General features: G+C 34.6%; 1 protein-coding gene across 2 annotated transcripts; it reads left to right on the top strand.

Annotated features, from left to right (window-relative positions):
• The first annotated feature begins 7,206 nt into the window (after window positions 1-7,206).
• LOC110930963 (TNF receptor-associated factor homolog 1b) lies at window positions 7,207-16,820 on the top strand. Of its 2 annotated transcripts, none has more exons than XM_022174349.2 (13): window positions 7,207-7,361; window positions 7,934-8,141; window positions 8,691-8,802; window positions 8,964-9,052; window positions 9,603-9,671; window positions 9,763-9,892; window positions 10,310-10,468; window positions 11,075-11,423; window positions 13,195-13,307; window positions 13,403-13,550; window positions 14,176-14,603; window positions 14,698-14,812; window positions 15,446-16,820. In XM_022174349.2, the coding sequence occupies exons 2-13, from the start codon at window positions 7,964-7,966 to the stop codon at window positions 16,637-16,639; spliced, it is 3,084 nt and encodes a 1,027-aa protein (XP_022030041.1). In that variant the 5' UTR covers window positions 7,207-7,361; window positions 7,934-7,963; the 3' UTR covers window positions 16,640-16,820. The 2 variants fall into 2 exon arrangements, with proteins under 2 accessions (XP_022030041.1, XP_022030042.1); XM_022174350.2 differs by having other exon boundaries at window positions 13,406-13,550.
• The last annotated feature ends 1,500 nt before the right edge of the window (window positions 16,821-18,320 follow it).

The raw sequence follows: 18,320 nt of genomic DNA on the forward strand, positions 1-18,320 counted from the left end.
TATATAAATTAGATCATCTTATATGGTATATTTTTACCATTTCAGCATTTTTGCATATTTTGATTTTGAATGTCAATTTATTGTGACTCATTTAAGGGGAAACTAGTTATTAAACTACTGGGATTATAGATAAGTTTATACCTAAGTAATTAATTAGTATTGGTGTGATTAGTGTAAAAAGTGGTGGTTTTATGAGAAGTGTAAGAATGATCTTGTAGTTAATGGTTGAGATCAAAAGGGGCTTACAATTAGGGGTGTAAACGAGCCGAGCTACTCGCGAGCTACTCGAGCTCGACTCGAAAAAAAGCTCGAACGAGCCGAGGTTAAACGAGCTCGAGCTCGAGCCCGAGCCTAAAAACAAGCTCGTTTAGTAAACGAGCCCGAGCTTCGCTTATCGAGCTCGAGCCGGCTCGCGAGCCTAAACGAGCTTTCTGTTTATATATTTTTTATTAATATATTAAACATATATTTATATAATAATAATTACCATTTATATAAATATAAAAAAATAACTAAATTATATGTATAATAATAATTATAATTAATATAAATGAATTAATAAATATTATTCGAGTCGAGCCCGAGCCGAGCTCGAGCTTGGAAAATTACCTTCGAGCCGAGTTCGAGCTTTTAAAATAAAGTTCGAATCGAGCCGAGCTCGAGCTTTCATATGCTAAATGAGCTCGAGCTCGGCTCATTTGCACCCCTACTTACAATATAAATTATGTTTTATTTTTTTACTAATTTGGATAGATTAGGGGTAATACTGTCTTTTTATATTGTATTGTTTAAATAAAGAAATTGTCATCAACTTTAATTCACGTGTAACTTTCACACATCTTTTGTGAATGTCAATAACTTTCTATACATAATGTTTTTTTAAAAAAAAAAAATTACACCATAATAACGAGCTTTTTTTATCTTTAATATGAGTATCATATTGCTATATTTATATAGAGAAAAAAAATATGTATAACATGATATGAAGCCTATTATAATGAAGGTATAAAACACTATACGAAGAACATATATTGAATGAAGGTGTTAAACACCATACGAATAACAACTACTGGAATGCAGGTGTAAAATACCATGAATGCATGTGTAAAACACCATACGAAGAACATACAACGAACACATACCGGAATGCAGGTTTAAAACACCATACGAAGATCTACTGGTATTGCAGGTGTAAAACACCACACATAATGTGCAATGCAATCATTCCAGATGTTAAGACACCATGACTGTATTACGATTCAAGTCGTGTGTTTTTAAAATTTGAATAGTGTTTTATACTTTCAAAATAATCAAAATCATTCCAGGTGTTAAAACAGTATGACTATATTGGATTCAAGTTGTGGTGTTTTTTGGAATTTGTATGGTGCTTTATACATGTGAATTAAAAAATATGAACTGATGATTCAAAAAATAGGAAATGTAATTTTCTTCGATTTCTATGAATCAGATGATAATGATTCATAAAATCTCAGAGTTCGTATATAAAACTGAATTCGTAAATCTTTGTAAAAAAATAACATTATATCACTAATCTAAAATAACTCATTGGAGGTTATAAAGATTATTTTATCAATTAATTGAACTTTGAAGTAAATTACATTATTCCCTTTTTAATTAATTAAATTGAAGACACATATGTCAACACCATATTATTTTCTACACTTCTCACATTATTAACCTTTTTACAGGATCCTTAATCTAATTAGTATACCAAATAAATAAGTAATTTTTTAACGACAAATTTGGATCACTGACGGACCACTAAGGTATCATCGTGCCACCCGATCATATCCATCTCCACTAGCCAATAATGTCTATACACCAATTTAGGAGAAAACTAGGGATGTGAATTTCTGACACGACCCGAAAACACAACACGAACCTAACACGAAATTCGCGGATTTAGGTTTAATCTAAATGGGTTCGGGTTAGTTTCAGGTTGAACCCACGAACCCGTTTAGCTAAACGGGTCGGGTTCGGGTCAACGAGTAGACCCGTTTAACCCATTTATATTATATTTTATTTTTTATAATATTTTTTATGTCATAAATCAATTTGGGTGTGTATTTTATGCATAATTATAACTTAAAAAGAGAGATTGACATAATGTTTTATAATTAAATGCAATTTTATATATAGATATTTGTGTTTTTTTGTAGTAAAATTTTAATTTTAACATTTAATTTGCGAAAAAAATGTATATATGTGTGGGCGTTGGGGGGTAAAAGTGAAAGTGCACTAATTTTAACGTTATTTTACTAATTTCGTGAAAATAACATTAAAAGAGAGAGATGGTTAATCATGCATCATCTCATCATCTGGTGGCGCTGATAGCCGAAAGACAAGGGGGTACATGCACTTATCGGCAGCTGTCTCAATTGCTGAGTGTTATGTGCCTTATGACCAAGGCTTGATGCAAAACTACTATTGAGCCGTGGGTCTCACTAGAAGCAGCCTCTCTATTCCTACGGGATAGAGGTAAAGTTGTCTACATCTTACCCTCCTTAGACCCTACCTTAGCTTTGCTATTGATGTGATTTACTGAGTATGATGTGATGATGAATTTGAGAAATAAAAGTTTAAAAATTCAAAATTCGGGTTGAACGGGTTAGGTTCGGGTCAACCCGCTAATATTCGGGTCGTGTTCGGGTTTATATGTATGACAAGATTTTCGGGTTCGGGTTTGCCTAAAATTTTCGGGTTCGGGTCAAACCCGCCAACTTGTGAACCCGACCCGTTTGGCACCCCTAGAGAAAACCCAATAAATCTAGGAAAAAACCCTTTGTGGGAATCGAATTCATGACTTAATGATCATAAGCCTTATCCCACCCCTAAAATATCACTACACTTTAATTGCATGGGCTAATAAATATAAGTAATTAATTACTCAAAAATCTCAAATGGGGATCATTTTTATACGGATAGAATGCATACAACAATAGATCGATTTTCATGTATAGAAGAGGTGGGGTGAAGAAGACAGTCCATGCTCGGCCCATTAAACTGGACATAATTTGATAATAACATAATATAATGGGTGGGGATTTGGTCCAATTGGCAAAGTCAATGAAATTAAGGTGTTGCTTCCTTTCAGAGGTAAAAGATCTGAACCCTGCCGAAAGCGGATTTGGATATAATGATCAATTTTCTATAGATATATATAATACTTATTAAATAAAAGGCTCATGAGTTGGCTCAAACTCAATACGTGAAGCTCGAGCTTGTTTAATAAACGAATCTCGATAAAAGGTTGAGCATGTTAAAGCTAGACTCAATTCGAGTTCTTAGGGGAAGGGATGCAACCATATGGTACAATGGAACCTTCCAAACTTGGAGTGTTTACCCTAAAACACTCAATTTGATGGCACTATTATCCTAAAACTTTGTTTTGTTTTTATTTAAAAATAAATTAAACACTAAATTAAACTTTTATTAAAATAAAAAGACACATGAAATTCAACTAAAAACATAAAAAGTACGATAAGTTAAATAAAAATAAATCAACACCTATCAGTCTTCCTCAGTTTCCCAATAACATTTCCAACCATATCTCTGAGCTAATTTACGTTTTCGTTGTAGAACTACTTGTAACATTTTACCGCCCACTTGGTCGTGCAATTTCGTAAATGCAAACAAGTCGTGGTCAAATGAGGGGGAGTGGAGGGTAAAATAAGACCTATAAAGTTCGAGAAGATAAGCAGGCTGCTTTGATTATCGCAGATTTGCTTTTGAACACAAACCAAGAGAAACATGACCTATTTTAGTAGTTATAATATCTTCCAACCTTCTCAATTAGCATTTTCAAATGTCATGTCGCATAACATTTCTTCACATTCGATATAGACAACTTCAATTGCAGAATATGTTATGTATGTGGCAGCCCCCTTTCTTCGTCTTATGCTTTGATTGTCATCCACTTTCTACAACTTTGAGAAATAGGAGTTATTGTGGTACACGATGGTTGGCGCTTAGCTGCTATGTTCTTAAGCTTATAGACAAAGGTTATCGGAACTATTTTGGATAGCAAACGAAAGAAGGATTTGCATTGGTGGTGGAGGTGCTTCTCTAATGATGGGGAGGTGTTAAATGATCAGATGGGGTTTTGTTGGTTTATTTGAAGTTTATTAACAATTAAATAGATTTAAAGTAAGGATTTAATAAGAGCAGAATACCCTTACATGTTTTTGCATGTAAGGGGAGTTAACAAGGAAAACTAACCCAATATGTCTTAAAGATTAATTCTCGCAATCAATACTGAGGAAAAAAGTTGGTTTGGGTGCTTTTTAGACTGAAAGGTATAGTTTGCAATCTATACTATATAATAAAAGAAACCAACTTTGGGACACATGTCATTCATTGAAGCCATCTATTTTTTAGTTTTCTCATCTTTATCTCCTACTTAATTATAGATAATTAATATTAATTAAAAGATTATTATAAAATTAAATTTAAACAATTCGTATAGGAGATAATATAATCTTTTGAAATATTTATTAGATTTTAAAATTATTTATCTTGACATTAACAAAAGACGTACACTAAATATAATTAATATAATGTAAAGAGTTAAATGTCATTTTAGTCCCTGTGGTTAGCCATTTTGTCAGTTTAGTCCAAAGGTTTTATAATACACATGGTTTATAAAGATATAATAAGATCATGCGTAGTGGTAAGAGTGAATAATGCCCCCACCCTTGGGCGTTTTCCGCCATGTGGCAGTACAGTCAGCAAGGGGCATTATTGGGCGTTTTTTCTAAAATGGGTGTAGTGGGGATGTGGACATTATGTTAAAAGGTGTAGAGAATTAAATAAAAATAAAAAAAACCAACAAAAAAAACTATCGGGCAAGAAAAGGAAAGATAAATGTGATTGGTGCTTCAAATTTGGGCAAAGCGTTATTTAAAAAACGCCTAGGAGGGAAAATTGATCAATAACGCCCAATAATGCCCAGGGGGTGGGGAGGGGGCGTGATTGGCGTGTTTTGTGGCAAATTTTGAAAAAATAATGCCCACTACGCATGGTCTAAGATATAACTTTTTATTGATGGTATATAAAATTACATGTGCTCAACCCATACAATACATGAGTTTCTTAAAAATGTAACTTTTTTCATTATTTAATATATAAAATTAAATTTACTCAACCCGTACAATACTTAGGGTTCTTAAAGATATAACTTTTTATTATCTAATATATAAAATTACATTTATTCAACCCATGTAATAAATGAGATTTTTAAAGATATATATTTTTTATTTGGTATATAAAATTACATTTATAAATTTTATATAAATATCATTGGTTTTGTATTTTTTTTCTAAACGACAAATTTCTTTACACATGACGTCTTTAGGACTTGAACCCAAGACCTCCCCTCTCCAAGTGTTTAAAGTTTTGTCTTTATAAATTGACTGTGTTCCTTATGTTTAAGTATTATTTATATATTTTCTAATTGATAGGTGTAGCACACTGGTACTTAAACATGTTATTTATATATTTCCTAACTAAATTCATAAAAGATAGCCGGCTTATAGCCTAGCGCTATCATGACGTCTAATAAACGTGTTTTTACAAATTATCTACAAAGCTGCATAAAATATTGTTTCTACAAATTTTGTACAAAACTGCATAAAATACTTTTATTATTATTGTTATCATCATTATTTTGCGTCATATGTTATAATTTAGTGAGCCAAGATTTAATTGCCCCTATTATTTTACTCTGTTTCGGATTTTATTATTATTCAATTTTAAAATTTTTATTAAAAAAATCAATAATATCTTATCACAAAAACCATTTTATCATATTTTAATCTTCATTATTAACTATACTTATTTTATTTAACCCGTGTAATACACGGGGTTCTAACCTAGTTTAAGCATATATAAAGATTGATTTCTATAATTTTATCATAATTAATGTGTAACTAATAAAATTTTGTGCAACTTACATTTAATAACTAATTTTTTTTCTCGATTCGAAACAAATTTATTTTTTATTTTTGGTTGCAAAAATAATAAATGATCGAGGTGTACAAAATACAAGTTGAAAAAGATAACAACCATGGTAGTTCATGATTCAATAACGAGAGTATGATATATGATCAAACCAGAGACCGATTATTTGCAAAAATGGAGATCGTTGGCTTGCTGGCACGTGTTGTACATAATTCGGTTTTGGTCAAACGATTCCAATCGATATCTGTAATGTTTCAACTATTGGGTATGGGTTAGTGACCGATTGACTTGCTATTGCATATTATGTGGATCTATAACGCTATATATAACCTGTTTTTTTTAGATTGCTAAACCTTTTTCTCATTTAAAACATATCATCAAGCAATAGCACTCAACATGCAATATCACCAATGATAAGATTGAGTGAAATCCTCTGTTGATTATGTTTCTTGTTTCAATTGAGACAAAATCAACCTAGGAACTCATATGCTATTGTATCTATAACTCTATAAAAAAGTAACATTTAAAAAAAAATTATCCATAATTCCACCCTCCTTTAAAAACAACACTTTATGTATAGAACACATAAATGCAACATTTAGTTGGTCATTACATAACATATATTTACAAATATATGTAGCTAACATAACATAAAGTAAAAAAAGGTATAATACCTTAAACAAATAAACATACTCCATCTTCTATCTTTCCAAATAAAACTACTTTACTTCCATACACATTTTTCTCATTCATAAAATTCAACCTCATTCATTACGCTTTGTTCTTTCTTTTCACCCCTCTCTCACACAGATCATGTTAATTAGCTCTAACACGAAATCCAAAGCACTCCACACTCACGCCCATAGCTCCTCTCACGATCACACTCTTTTGAGACGATATATAACAACCGACTCACATCCACGACTTCCACCTCACCCAAAGCGTGAGACCATAACACATAACACATTACCTATGATCTAAAATGGAAAGTAGATTTGAGATAAAACCTTAAAAAGAACATTATTATTTGACATAAAAACATGACATGATGCTGTCATCATCATCATACTCGGTAAATCTAATCAATAGCAAAACTAAGGTAGAATCTAAGAGGGTAAGATGTAAACAGCCTTACCTTTATCTCTAGGAGTAGAGCGACTGCTTTCAGTGAGACCTCAGCTCGACATGATATATGTATATAAATAGTATATACATACATAAAGGATATTTTATTATATTTGCCCTTTTACTCTGCTGCTCCTTGTACCTCAAATCTCTAACTTTCTCTCTCTGTTTTGTGTATCTATCTCTCTATCTCTCTTCGCCTCTTTCTTAGACCTAAAATCAGCTTTCCCACAATCGCCATTAACAACTCTTTTCAGGTTCTTCCTTTTCTCCTCGCATCATTCGATCCGTCAAACTTATTATTAATCAATCCTTTCTTATTATTATTATTCCTGCTTCCTAATTAATCTCCGGATTTGCTCTTATTAATTAGGGTTTCTGATTCCTTTAATTCCTTTGCATGTAATTTAATGATCTTTTCGATTTATATTCCTATTCCGATTACAAGTCAATCGGAGTTTAATTAATTTGTAGAATTAGAGGTTTTTGTTAATTGCGTAGATGTACAATTAAGTTATAGTTTTATCCACTTGTGTGTTTAACTGTTTAATTCAACTCTGTTTGATTTTTTAGGTTTTTTTGTTTTAGAAATTAGGGTTTATATAAGAGTTTAATTTAGCTCTTCAATCTTCATATCAATTTGAAATTGAAATTGATGAAGTTATGAAGCTTAATTACATATGGTGATGGATGATTTGAATTGAATTGAATTGAATTGAATTGTACTGAAGTTTTTGTTTGAATTGTATGGTATGATTTTATAATTTTATGTTCACTTTATAATTGTTATTAAATTAGGGTTGGGTTTGATGATTGTTGGTGTGTGTAGGTGGAATTTGAGTGGTGTGAAGTGTGAAGAATGGCGGGGAGTTCGAGTGAGGAGTCTGGGGTTGGTCGATCGTTAGACGGGTTGTCGAATGGGCAGCAGCGGTCCGGTGAGGCTTTGGCGGAGTGGCGGTCGTCTGAACAGGTGGAGAATGGGATTACGTCAACGTCGCCGCCGTATTGGGATACTGAGGATGACGATGATGACTGCGGTATGCTTGTTTTTCGTTTTAGTTTTGGTTTTATTCTAGATTTAAAGGTAGAGTTGTGTGTAAAAAGTTGGAATCTTTGAAAGCATTTTTTTATTCATGTGTGTTTGAGAAGTAACTCTTGTCAGGAGTTTATTGCGAATAACGACAAATAGCGATAAGGTAGCTATACGCTACATAGCGAATAGCGATAAATAGCGGGCGGCTATTTTATAAATAGCGATACAATAGAATTTTTTTTTTAATTTTATATGTATATTTAACAAAAAACCTAAGGGGCTGTTTGTTTACCTCTTAATAAGCCTCTTAATTGTTCAGACCTCTTACTGGTTCAGCACTTAATGGTTTAGACTGTTTGTTTCACGAGCAGATGTATGAATGGTTCAGACATTTGCCTCTGAATGGTTAAGAATGTGTTATTTGCATTTTTTTTATTCATGTGTGTAAAAAGTTTTATTAGTCACGTTGATTGTTAAACATTTTACTCGAATTGTAATGACGAATTAATATTTTTGTCCTTCCGCTTACCTTCCGAGTTTTATTAACATGCAGGGCTAAAGCCTTCCGACTTATACGGAAAGTATACATGGAAAATAGACAAATTCTCTCAGATTAACAAGAGAGAGCTTCGTAGCAATGCGTTTGAGGTTGGCGGCTACAAATGGTATGTTTTCTTTTTTTTTTTATCGGTTGTAAATTGCAATATATGTTATCTTTTGTTCCGAATGCTGATGGTATCTTGTTATACGTGCATATCATGAACATTTCAGGACACAATTGTCTCTGCATTCCATATTTATATAAGCTTTCTTCTATGTCTTGTAGGTACATCCTGATCTACCCTCAGGGGTGTGATGTCTGCAATCACCTGTCGTTATTTCTCTGCGTTGCAAATCACGACAAGCTTCTTCCAGGTATGATCGAAAATTTTTGTAAGGTTACTTTCAATTCGTTTGGCTTTATATCTATGTAGTTAATATCAACCGATATATCAGTGATATATCGGTTATCGGTCCTCTGCCGAGATAGCGGTACAAAATATTGGTCAGAATATCGGTACCAATAATATCAGCGATATTGTCCGATATTTGACCAATATAGGACCGATATTTGATCGATAAATCACCGATTTTCCCGATATCAGTACCATTCTTCTTATTTCTACCGTTCATTTTCTTCTTATTGCTGCTATTAGTGTTTTAAGTCTTAATTGTAAGTTGGTATTGTTAAATGTTAGTGTTTTAAGTCTTAGTCAGTTCTTACTTATTACAATTGTTAGTGTTAAATTGCTATATATATAAACTTAGCATGAAATTAAAATTACCGATATCCCATCGATATCCGACCGCGATAACCGATATCTCAAATATCGGCCCTTAACCGATATCCGATATTTTACTGCATTAACTACTTAGCTTTATATGTGCTTAATACAATTGACGTTATGCCCTTATATTGGTGCAGGATGGAGTCATTTTGCTCAATTCACAATAGCTGTGGTGAATAAAGACCCCAAGAAATCAAAATATTCTGGTTCGGTTTCCTTTTTTTTTTCCTTCTTGTGATTATTATTGTCATGAGCTTATGATTATTTTTTTAATCAATGAAACATATTTTTTTGCAGATACGTTACATCGCTTCTGGAAGAAAGAGCATGACTGGGGATGGAAAAAGTTCATGGAATTATCCAAAGTGTTAGACGGGTTTATCGATGCCGACACGCTCATAATAAAAGCTCAAGTCCAAGTTATCAGGTTTTTAGCTACTTTAATGATCTAACGTAAATTCATTCATAATGTATCTTATTTTGTCGATATCTATTTTGATCGGTGCGTGTTCGAGCAATTAATGTTTGATACTTTGATTTCTTACGGGAATAGAATAATAGCTGGTCTAACAAATTCGGCGTAAAACGGTTAGATTATTTAAGACTAGTTGTACTTGAATAGGATATATTAACTCAATATAGCCATATTAAGTTATTGCACTCGTGTGATAATAATAATAATACTACATACACTAGTACCCTAAAAGTTACCTAATTATACCATTATTATTTTATAATGAATTACTTGCTAATAATTTTTTCTTTATTTTTTTAACCATCGTTTTCTTAACTCTCTTTTGGATTGAGAACATCTATGATGAAAATGTGCTAAATGGTTTTGTAGGGAGAGAGCGGATCGTCCTTTTCGATGCCTTGATCGTCATTATAGGAGAGAACTTGTAAGGGTATATTTGTCAAATGTGGAACAAATATGCCGCCGTTATGTGGAAGAAAAGCGAGGAAGGCTCGGGAAGTTGATAGAAGATAAAGTTCGATGGTCAAGGTATGTAATTTCTAGTTACTTTCTGATCGGATTTGTTTAGGACAGATCAGTTTGTTACATTTTTAGTTACTTTCTAAATTTGATTACGAAAGTTATATCATTTCTGACGTTACAGTAATACATATTATTTTGAGTAAAATGCCATTTTCGACCCTGAGGTTTGGCTTGTTTTGTGACTTTCATCCAAAGGTTTGTTTTTCCGCATCTGGATCCAAAAGGTTTTAAATCTTGCCTTTTTCGTCCGGCTCATTAACTCCACCCGTTTTTCTTCGTGAAGTCAGGGGTATTTCCGTCTTTTTTGCTCACTTAAAGGGCAATTCGGTCTTTGTACATAATGTAAAAAGACCGAATATCCCTGAAAAAGACTGAATTGCCCTGTAAGTTAACAGAAAAGACGAAACTGCCCCTCACTTAACCGAAAAAAATGGGTGGAGTTAACGAGCCAGATGAAAATCGCAAGATTTCAAACCTTTGGGATCCCGATGCGGAAAAATAATCATTTGGACGAAAGTCGCAAAACTGGCCAAACCTCAGGGACGAAATTGGCATTTGCCTTTCCTTGGATGGGAAGAGATTGTACAATAATTTTTTTTTCACATGTTTCAGCTTCTGTAATTTCTGGTCGGGAATTGATCAAAATTCAAGGCGCCGAATGTCAAGGGAGAAATGCGATTCGATATTGAAAATCGTCGTGAAGCACTTTTTTATAGAAAAGGAAGTCACGTCAACTTTGGTAATGGACTCGTTACACAGTGGATTAAAGGCTCTTGAAGATCAGACCAGAAATAATAAAATAAAAGGAAAATGTGACGCAGAAGAAATGCCGATAACGCCCGTTGTCCAGATGGAAAGTGACACATTTATTCTGGTTGATGATGTTTTGCTATTGCTTGAGAGGGCTGCCGTTGAACCTTTGCCCCCGAAAGACGAAAAAGGTCCTCAAAACCGTACCAAGGTTAGCATCACTATGCCATAGGCTCAACTAAAAGCTATGAACGGTTTTACGGTTCGGTTTGTGCTGTGTAGTGTTGTTCTATCTCGAATGGATCAATTTAAAAAATCTAGCTAAAATAGGAATGCTTCCTGTGCATTTTTAATTCCTACAAGCTCACGTTTAAATATTTATATTAGAGTAAACTACACGGATGGTCCCTGTGGTTACCCACAATTTTGGATTTGGTCCCTAGCTTTTCAAAAGTACACAGGTGGTCAATGTGGTTTGCATTTTGTAACACATATGGTTCCCATCTAACGAATTTAAAGGTTTTAGTAGGTCCAAGTTAGAGACTAAATGCGTCACCAAGTGCAAGCCACTGGGATCATCCATGTACTTTTGGCAAAGTTGCGGACTAAATGAGTTACAAAGTGCAAACCACAGGAACCATCAGTGTACTTTTGGAAAGCTAGGGACCAAATCCAAAATTTTGGTCAAACATAGGGACCATTTGTGTATTTTACTCTTTATATTATTTTTTATAATGATCTTGTTTTTTCTATTCATATTAACACATTATTTAGATTAATTACATGGATGGTCCCTGTGGTTTATCAAAATTTTGGGTTTGGTCCCGAACTTTTCAAAAGTACACAAATGGTCCCTATTGTTTGCACTTTGTAACGCTTTCATCCCCAGCTTTTTCCAAAAGTACATGGATGGTGTCTGTGGTTTGCACTTTATAACGCATTTAGTCTCTAACTTGAACATGCTAAAACCTTTTTGTTGGCTGGGGACTAAAGGCGTTACAAAGTGCAAACCACAGAGACCATCCATGTGCTTTTGGAAAGCTAGGGACCAAATCCAATATTTTAGTAAACCACAGGGACCTTCCATGTACTTTATCCATTATTTTATTACGTCAAAAATAAGAAATCCAACGAATGACCCGTTTTAACCCGAACATACTTAATCTTGCCACTCGTAGTTAGGGCTGTAAACGAACCGAACGTTCAGCGAACAGTTCGTGAACCGTTCGGCAGGAAGTTCGTTTATGTTCGTTCGTTTAATAAACGAACGGACACGAACAAGGAATTTCGTTCGATTAGTTAAATGAACGAACATGAACAAAGGTCTCGTTCGTTCAATTGTGTTCGTGAACGTTCGGTAACGTGTTCGTGAATGTTCGGTAAGGTGTTCGTGAACGTGTTCGCGAACATTCGTTCATTTGCGTTCGTTTATGTTCGCATGTTTGTGTTTTAATGAAAGATTTTTGTACGTCCATATATTTTATCTATTATTAAACTTATATTTATTTTATTACCCTAAGAATTAAACTTGGAAAACCATGTTCACCTTGTTTATGCACCATTTCCCTTTTATGTCTTATTATTTACATCGACGAATACGATCGACCTCCGTTCCACAATAAGGAATTCAAGTTCTAGTGCTACTCTCTGGGCCATCCACCTTTATCCTTCGTCGCATTCGTTTATTTGTGTTCATGAACCGTTCGTGAACACACTCATTTCCTTAATGAACGAACACGAACATAAAATCCCGTTCGGTAACTGTTCATGAACCGTTCGTGAACACATTTATTTCCTTAACGAACGAACACGAACAAGGCCTTGTTCGTGTTCGTTCGGTTCGTTTACAGCCCTACTTGTAGTTCTTGTTTTTGTCCCAACAGAAGGGTTATAACTTATAAGCTCGTGTTTCATCGTCTTTTTGTATTATATATTCAGTAATTAATATTGTTTATCATACGTTCTTTTTTATCGTGACGTAGGATGGTGGATCGGGGGATGATTTTAGTAAGGATTCTATTGAACGTGACGAAAGGCGTCTCACCGAGTTGGGACGTAGGACCATTGAAATCTTTGTTCTAGCCCACATCTTCAGGTAATTGTGTAGTAAATCTTCGTTAAACTTGTTACGCTTTGTGAGTGCGATTTTCTCCGTATATAATTACTGTTCTTACTACTGATTTAATACAGCAGTAAAATAGAAGTAGCTTACCAAGAAGCTATTTCGTTAAAGAGGCAAGAAGAACTCATTCGCGAAGAAGAGGAAGCGTGGATGGCTGAAAGTGAACAAAAAGCAAAACGCGCGTCTGACAGAGAAAAGAAATCAAAGAAAAAACAGGTACTTGATGAGTAATTAAGGAATGAACATGCTCATTAACGGTTCACGAACGCTTGCCGAACAAGATTTCTTGTCCGTGATTTGTTCATTAAAGAAATAAACATGTTCGGAACTGTTCATGAACACTTATCGAAAGTAGACGAACGCAAACGAACGTTATATATATTCATTTAAAAATACAATCTACGTTTTTTCATCATAAAGAAGATTACGAACACCAAAAATAAATAAATTATTAACACAAAAATTAAGAAGTTTGTCAAGCTTTAACACAAACTGAAATTGAGGAAGCGTAGGTATAACTATGGTTTCAAATTTTAAAAATTAAAGTCAATAAAATAAAAATATATGACAAAACCTTTAAATGAACGTACACAAATGAACATAAATGAAAACATTACGGAACGTTCACGAACATTAACAAACGAACGTATCCTCTGTTCATGTTCGTTTAACTTATCAAACGAAATTTCTTGTTCGTGTTTGTTCATATATTTAAACGAACCAACATAAACAAACTTCCCGCCAAACGGTTGACGAACTGATCGCTAAACGTTCGGTTCGTGTTTCTTCTTTAAATTACAATCATTATATGTATATTTTGATTTTCTTTTTTATTATCCAGGCGAAACAGAAAAGAAACAACCGGAAATCAAAGGATAAAGGACGGGATGAAAAACCAAGTGTCGTAATAGAACAAACCCTTCAAAAGCAAAGCCCGATTGAGGATGATGCGCATTCGTTAAAAAAGCCCGACCCACTTGAGGACGGTTCTGATGTTTCCGATTCAGTGGATTGCGCAACGGAATCACTTCTTCGTCCAGATTCAGATGATAGAGATTCAAGCCCGGTCAACTGGGATACCGATACTTCCGAACATCTTCATCCATCCACAGAAACCTGTAGCAGCGGTGTTCTTGGTGAACAAAATGGCGCGATAAAATGTGTCTCAGTAATGGATGACAGCTCATCAACGTGTTCAACCGATTCAATCCCGTCAGGTGTGATTAACGGGCCGCAAATGAATCAGAAAACGCAAAGTTCACCTAGCAGGTTTTTTTTTTTTTTTTTTTTTTTAAATACCTTTTTTCATTGTTTTCGGTGTATGTATATACATATGTTTTCATTTCTTTTTGATATTGTGTAGAGGGAAAGTCAAACGCGGAAAGGATACCGGTCAACAGCATGTGGAGTGCGATGGGGTTGCAGTCTCATTGCAGGATAACATGAAGTGGCTTGAACAAGACGTCGTCAAGAAAGTGGTATGATACGATCTTTAGAGTAAAGTACACAGATGGTCCCTATGGTTAACCAAAAATTTGGATTTAGTCCCTAGTTTTTCAAAAGTACATGGATGGTCCCTGTGGTTTGCACTTCGTAACGCTTTTAGTCACTAAAAGTTGGAGACTAAATGCGTTACGAAGTGCAAACCACAGTGACCATCCATGTACTTTTGGCAAAAGTTGGGGACTAAATGCGTTACAAGGTGCAAACTACACGGACTATTTGTGTATTTAAAAAGGCTAGGGACTAAATCCAAAATTTTGGTTAACCACAAGGACCATCCGAACCATTGGGTGTCAGCCCAATGGCCACCAGCCCGCATTCTAACCCGGAGGTGGCGGGTTCGAGTCTTGCTCGTTCCCAATGCCCCTACGGTAGCGGATTTACCCCCAGACTCAGGCTTGCTGGGTGGCGGTCTGCGAGGTGGGATCACCTCGGCGGTTGGGAGGACCGTGGAATATCCCCCCCCCCCCCCCCCACAAGGACCATCCGTGTACTTAACTCTGATCTTTATTACAATGTTAATTACACGGTTGGTCAACTATTTCGTTCGAGAATGTACGTTGTTCCTTTTTATTTTATTATATGATTTTTTTTTTAATTTATGATAGGAAGAAGTTGTCCAACTGCAAAAGAAGCTAAGCATCAAGGATGATATCGAACCCGAGAGACATTCAAAAGATAAAGTAACCGTTTCCGTTACATCTTCTTCACCCAAAAGCCCGTCAAAAGCGTCCCCACGCACCGTTAAAACACCGGACTTGAAAACGACCGCCCAAAACATCGATAAACCAGTGGGCCCACAAAGCTCAACCGGGACCCAAAAACCACCTGAAAAGCCTTCAACGGTCAACCAAGCAGCTAACCCGGCTCAGAAACAAGTGTTGACTAGTTCATTGACTAAGCCGGTGCCACCGATGTCTAGGCCATTGAGTGCACCGTTAGTTGAAGGGTCCAGATCGAATGCCGCAAGTACGACCCCGGTTATCTCAACGGTTCAATCCGGCCCGTTATTGTTTCGTTCCGCGAGTGCGGCTGGGTATCTCGGCCCTGACCCGTCGCCCATGGGTCAAAGTTACGGTCCACCGTCGTACCGTAACGCTATGATGGGGAGTCCTGTTTCCGCAACTTCATCTTCTTTTAGTCAAACCCATTCTCACTCGTACACTCAGCCTGTGTTTCTACCTCAGACCCCTGAACGGATCGAGTCGACCGGTTCCGTAAGACCAAGTTTCTCATTCGGTATGATGAATCACGATCTTGTACTGAACGGGCCCCAGTGGATGGATTCCGTATCACAACCACAAGGCATGTTAGCGGATGAATTCCCGCACCTTGATATCATCAACGATTTACTCGACGACGAGTACGCAATGCCGATTGCATCAACTATGGGCCCAGGCCTGCCATTTCACAACGGTCATAACGGGCCTCGCCATCTTAGTCACCTGTTCACTTTCCCTGGGGATATGAACGGTTCACTTGACCAGGTTGGTCCGTCAACAAGTTCTTGTAGGTTTGACCGAAGTCGTAGTTTCCATGAAGAGTTGCAACACAGTTATAATGGCGGGTTTGACTTTCCAAGGGACATGATTTCACCGCAACCGAACTTGCAACCTTACGTGAACGGGCAGATTGATGGTTTGGTTCCGAACCGATGGCAGATTGGCGGGTCGGATCTTTCTTACGACTTGAGAAATATGGATGGTGACGGGTACGCCGCGTATCACATGGCGCCTGATTACTCGAATCTGCCGATGGGTGTCAATGGTTATACGTTATACCGACCGTCAAATGGGCAGTGAGTAGGCTGCAAACGAAATTAGTATAATGTATGAAAGAAGGGAATGATGATAAGAAAACTTTTTTATTTTGAAAGAAATGTTTTTTTTTTTTTCGATATTTTTTTCTGTTTGTTCGTGAATTGAGATTTGAAATCTAACTTTGTTAGCAATGTTTACTAGATTCCGGTTTTCATATTGGCAACTTGATTTGTGATAGCTATAAATATTTCAACACAGGGCCAGATCCTTGGTTTATGTACGATCACAGCCGCCCTAAAGCGTGACCTTTGCGCTTTTAGATCAAATCCAGATCTAGTGGTTCGGTTTTGGTTAAAAACTGATTTTGGTTAGATGTGTATGTCTAGACTGTTAAGTCAGATTCAATCGAACAAAATCGTTCAGTACTTTGGTGTACATTTAACGAATGTTTTTTCCCTGTAGTTTGTACTTTCTTTTATATAGATACTAGATTATAACCCCGTATATTACACGGGGTTGAATAAATAAATTTTATATACTAAATAATAAAACAATATATTTTTAAAACTTTATTTATTGCACGGGTTGAATAAATATAATTTTATATATTAAACAATAAAAAGTTATATTTATAACAACCATATTGTAAGGGTTGAATAAATGTAATTTTCTATAACAAATAAAAAAGTTATATCTTTAAAATCACGTGTGTTACACGAGTTGAATAAATGTAATATTGTTTACCATATAATAAAATAATACATCTTTAAAAAACCTCATTTATTACACGGGTTGAATAAATGTAATTTTATATATCAAATAATAAAAAAATACATCTTTAAAAATACGCGCATTACACGGTTTGAATAAATGTAATTTTCTGTACTAAATAATAAAAAATATATATCCTTAAAAAACCCTGTGTATTGTACGAATTGAATAAATCTAATTTTATATACCAAATAATAAAAAGTTATATCTTAAAAACCTCATGTGTTACATGGGTCGAGTAAATGTAATTTTGTATAGTGAAAATAAAAATATTTAATATATTAATACAAAGTTTGGTTTTCATTGATAAATAATGTTAGTTAATTTTATTTTAAATAAATGAATTTTATATACTAAATAATAAAAAATATATTTTTAAAAACCTCTCTTATTGCACGGATTGAATAAATATCATTTTTATATATTAAGTAATAAAAAGTATATTAAATAATGAATAAAGTTACATTTTAAGAAAATCATGTGTTATATGAGCACATGTGTGCGCTTGTTTAGTAACGTGGGATATAACGTGAAGTGGGTTAATGATTCTAGATATCGACACATGTTTGTATTGGGTTAATTCATTTGTTTCACGTCAACTGAATTCATTTGTTTCTTTATAATATCCTCCTTATACAAAAAGTATGACAATTCCTTTTATCACAAGAACATGATTTGAATTAAAGTTTCTTTGTAAAGTAGGTAATAAGAAGGAGATTAAACTAAATCATAATTATTCATAAGATATTAAATTAATAATATTTAGTAGGAGGGTTAGTTATAATTAAGTAGAAGAGATTAAATTAAAATAATAATTATCTATAAGAGATGGTCTAATATGATGACAAGTGTTCCTAAAGTGGTTTCTTTTATTATATAGTATAGATTATTAGATAAAATCAAAATCTATCATAAAACAAAAAATATAAGGGTGAGAGGGATGGTTACCTCT

Source organism: Helianthus annuus, chromosome 3, assembly GCF_002127325.2.
Source record: "Helianthus annuus cultivar XRQ/B chromosome 3, HanXRQr2.0-SUNRISE, whole genome shotgun sequence".
In the NCBI taxonomy this organism is placed as follows: Eukaryota; Viridiplantae; Streptophyta; class Magnoliopsida; order Asterales; family Asteraceae; genus Helianthus; species Helianthus annuus.

Bases quoted from the DNA above. Each gene is read 5' to 3' on its own strand.
- LOC110930963 (XM_022174349.2), top strand. From the start codon at position 7,964: ATGGCGGGGAGTTCGAGTGAGGAGTCTGGGGTTGGTCGATCGTTAGAC. The intron at 9,053-9,602 runs GTATGATCGAAA...ATATTGGTGCAG, and splicing joins TCACGACAAGCTTCTTCCAG to GATGGAGTCATTTTGCTCAA. The intron at 10,469-11,074 runs GTATGTAATTTC...CACATGTTTCAG, and splicing joins GATAAAGTTCGATGGTCAAG to CTTCTGTAATTTCTGGTCGG.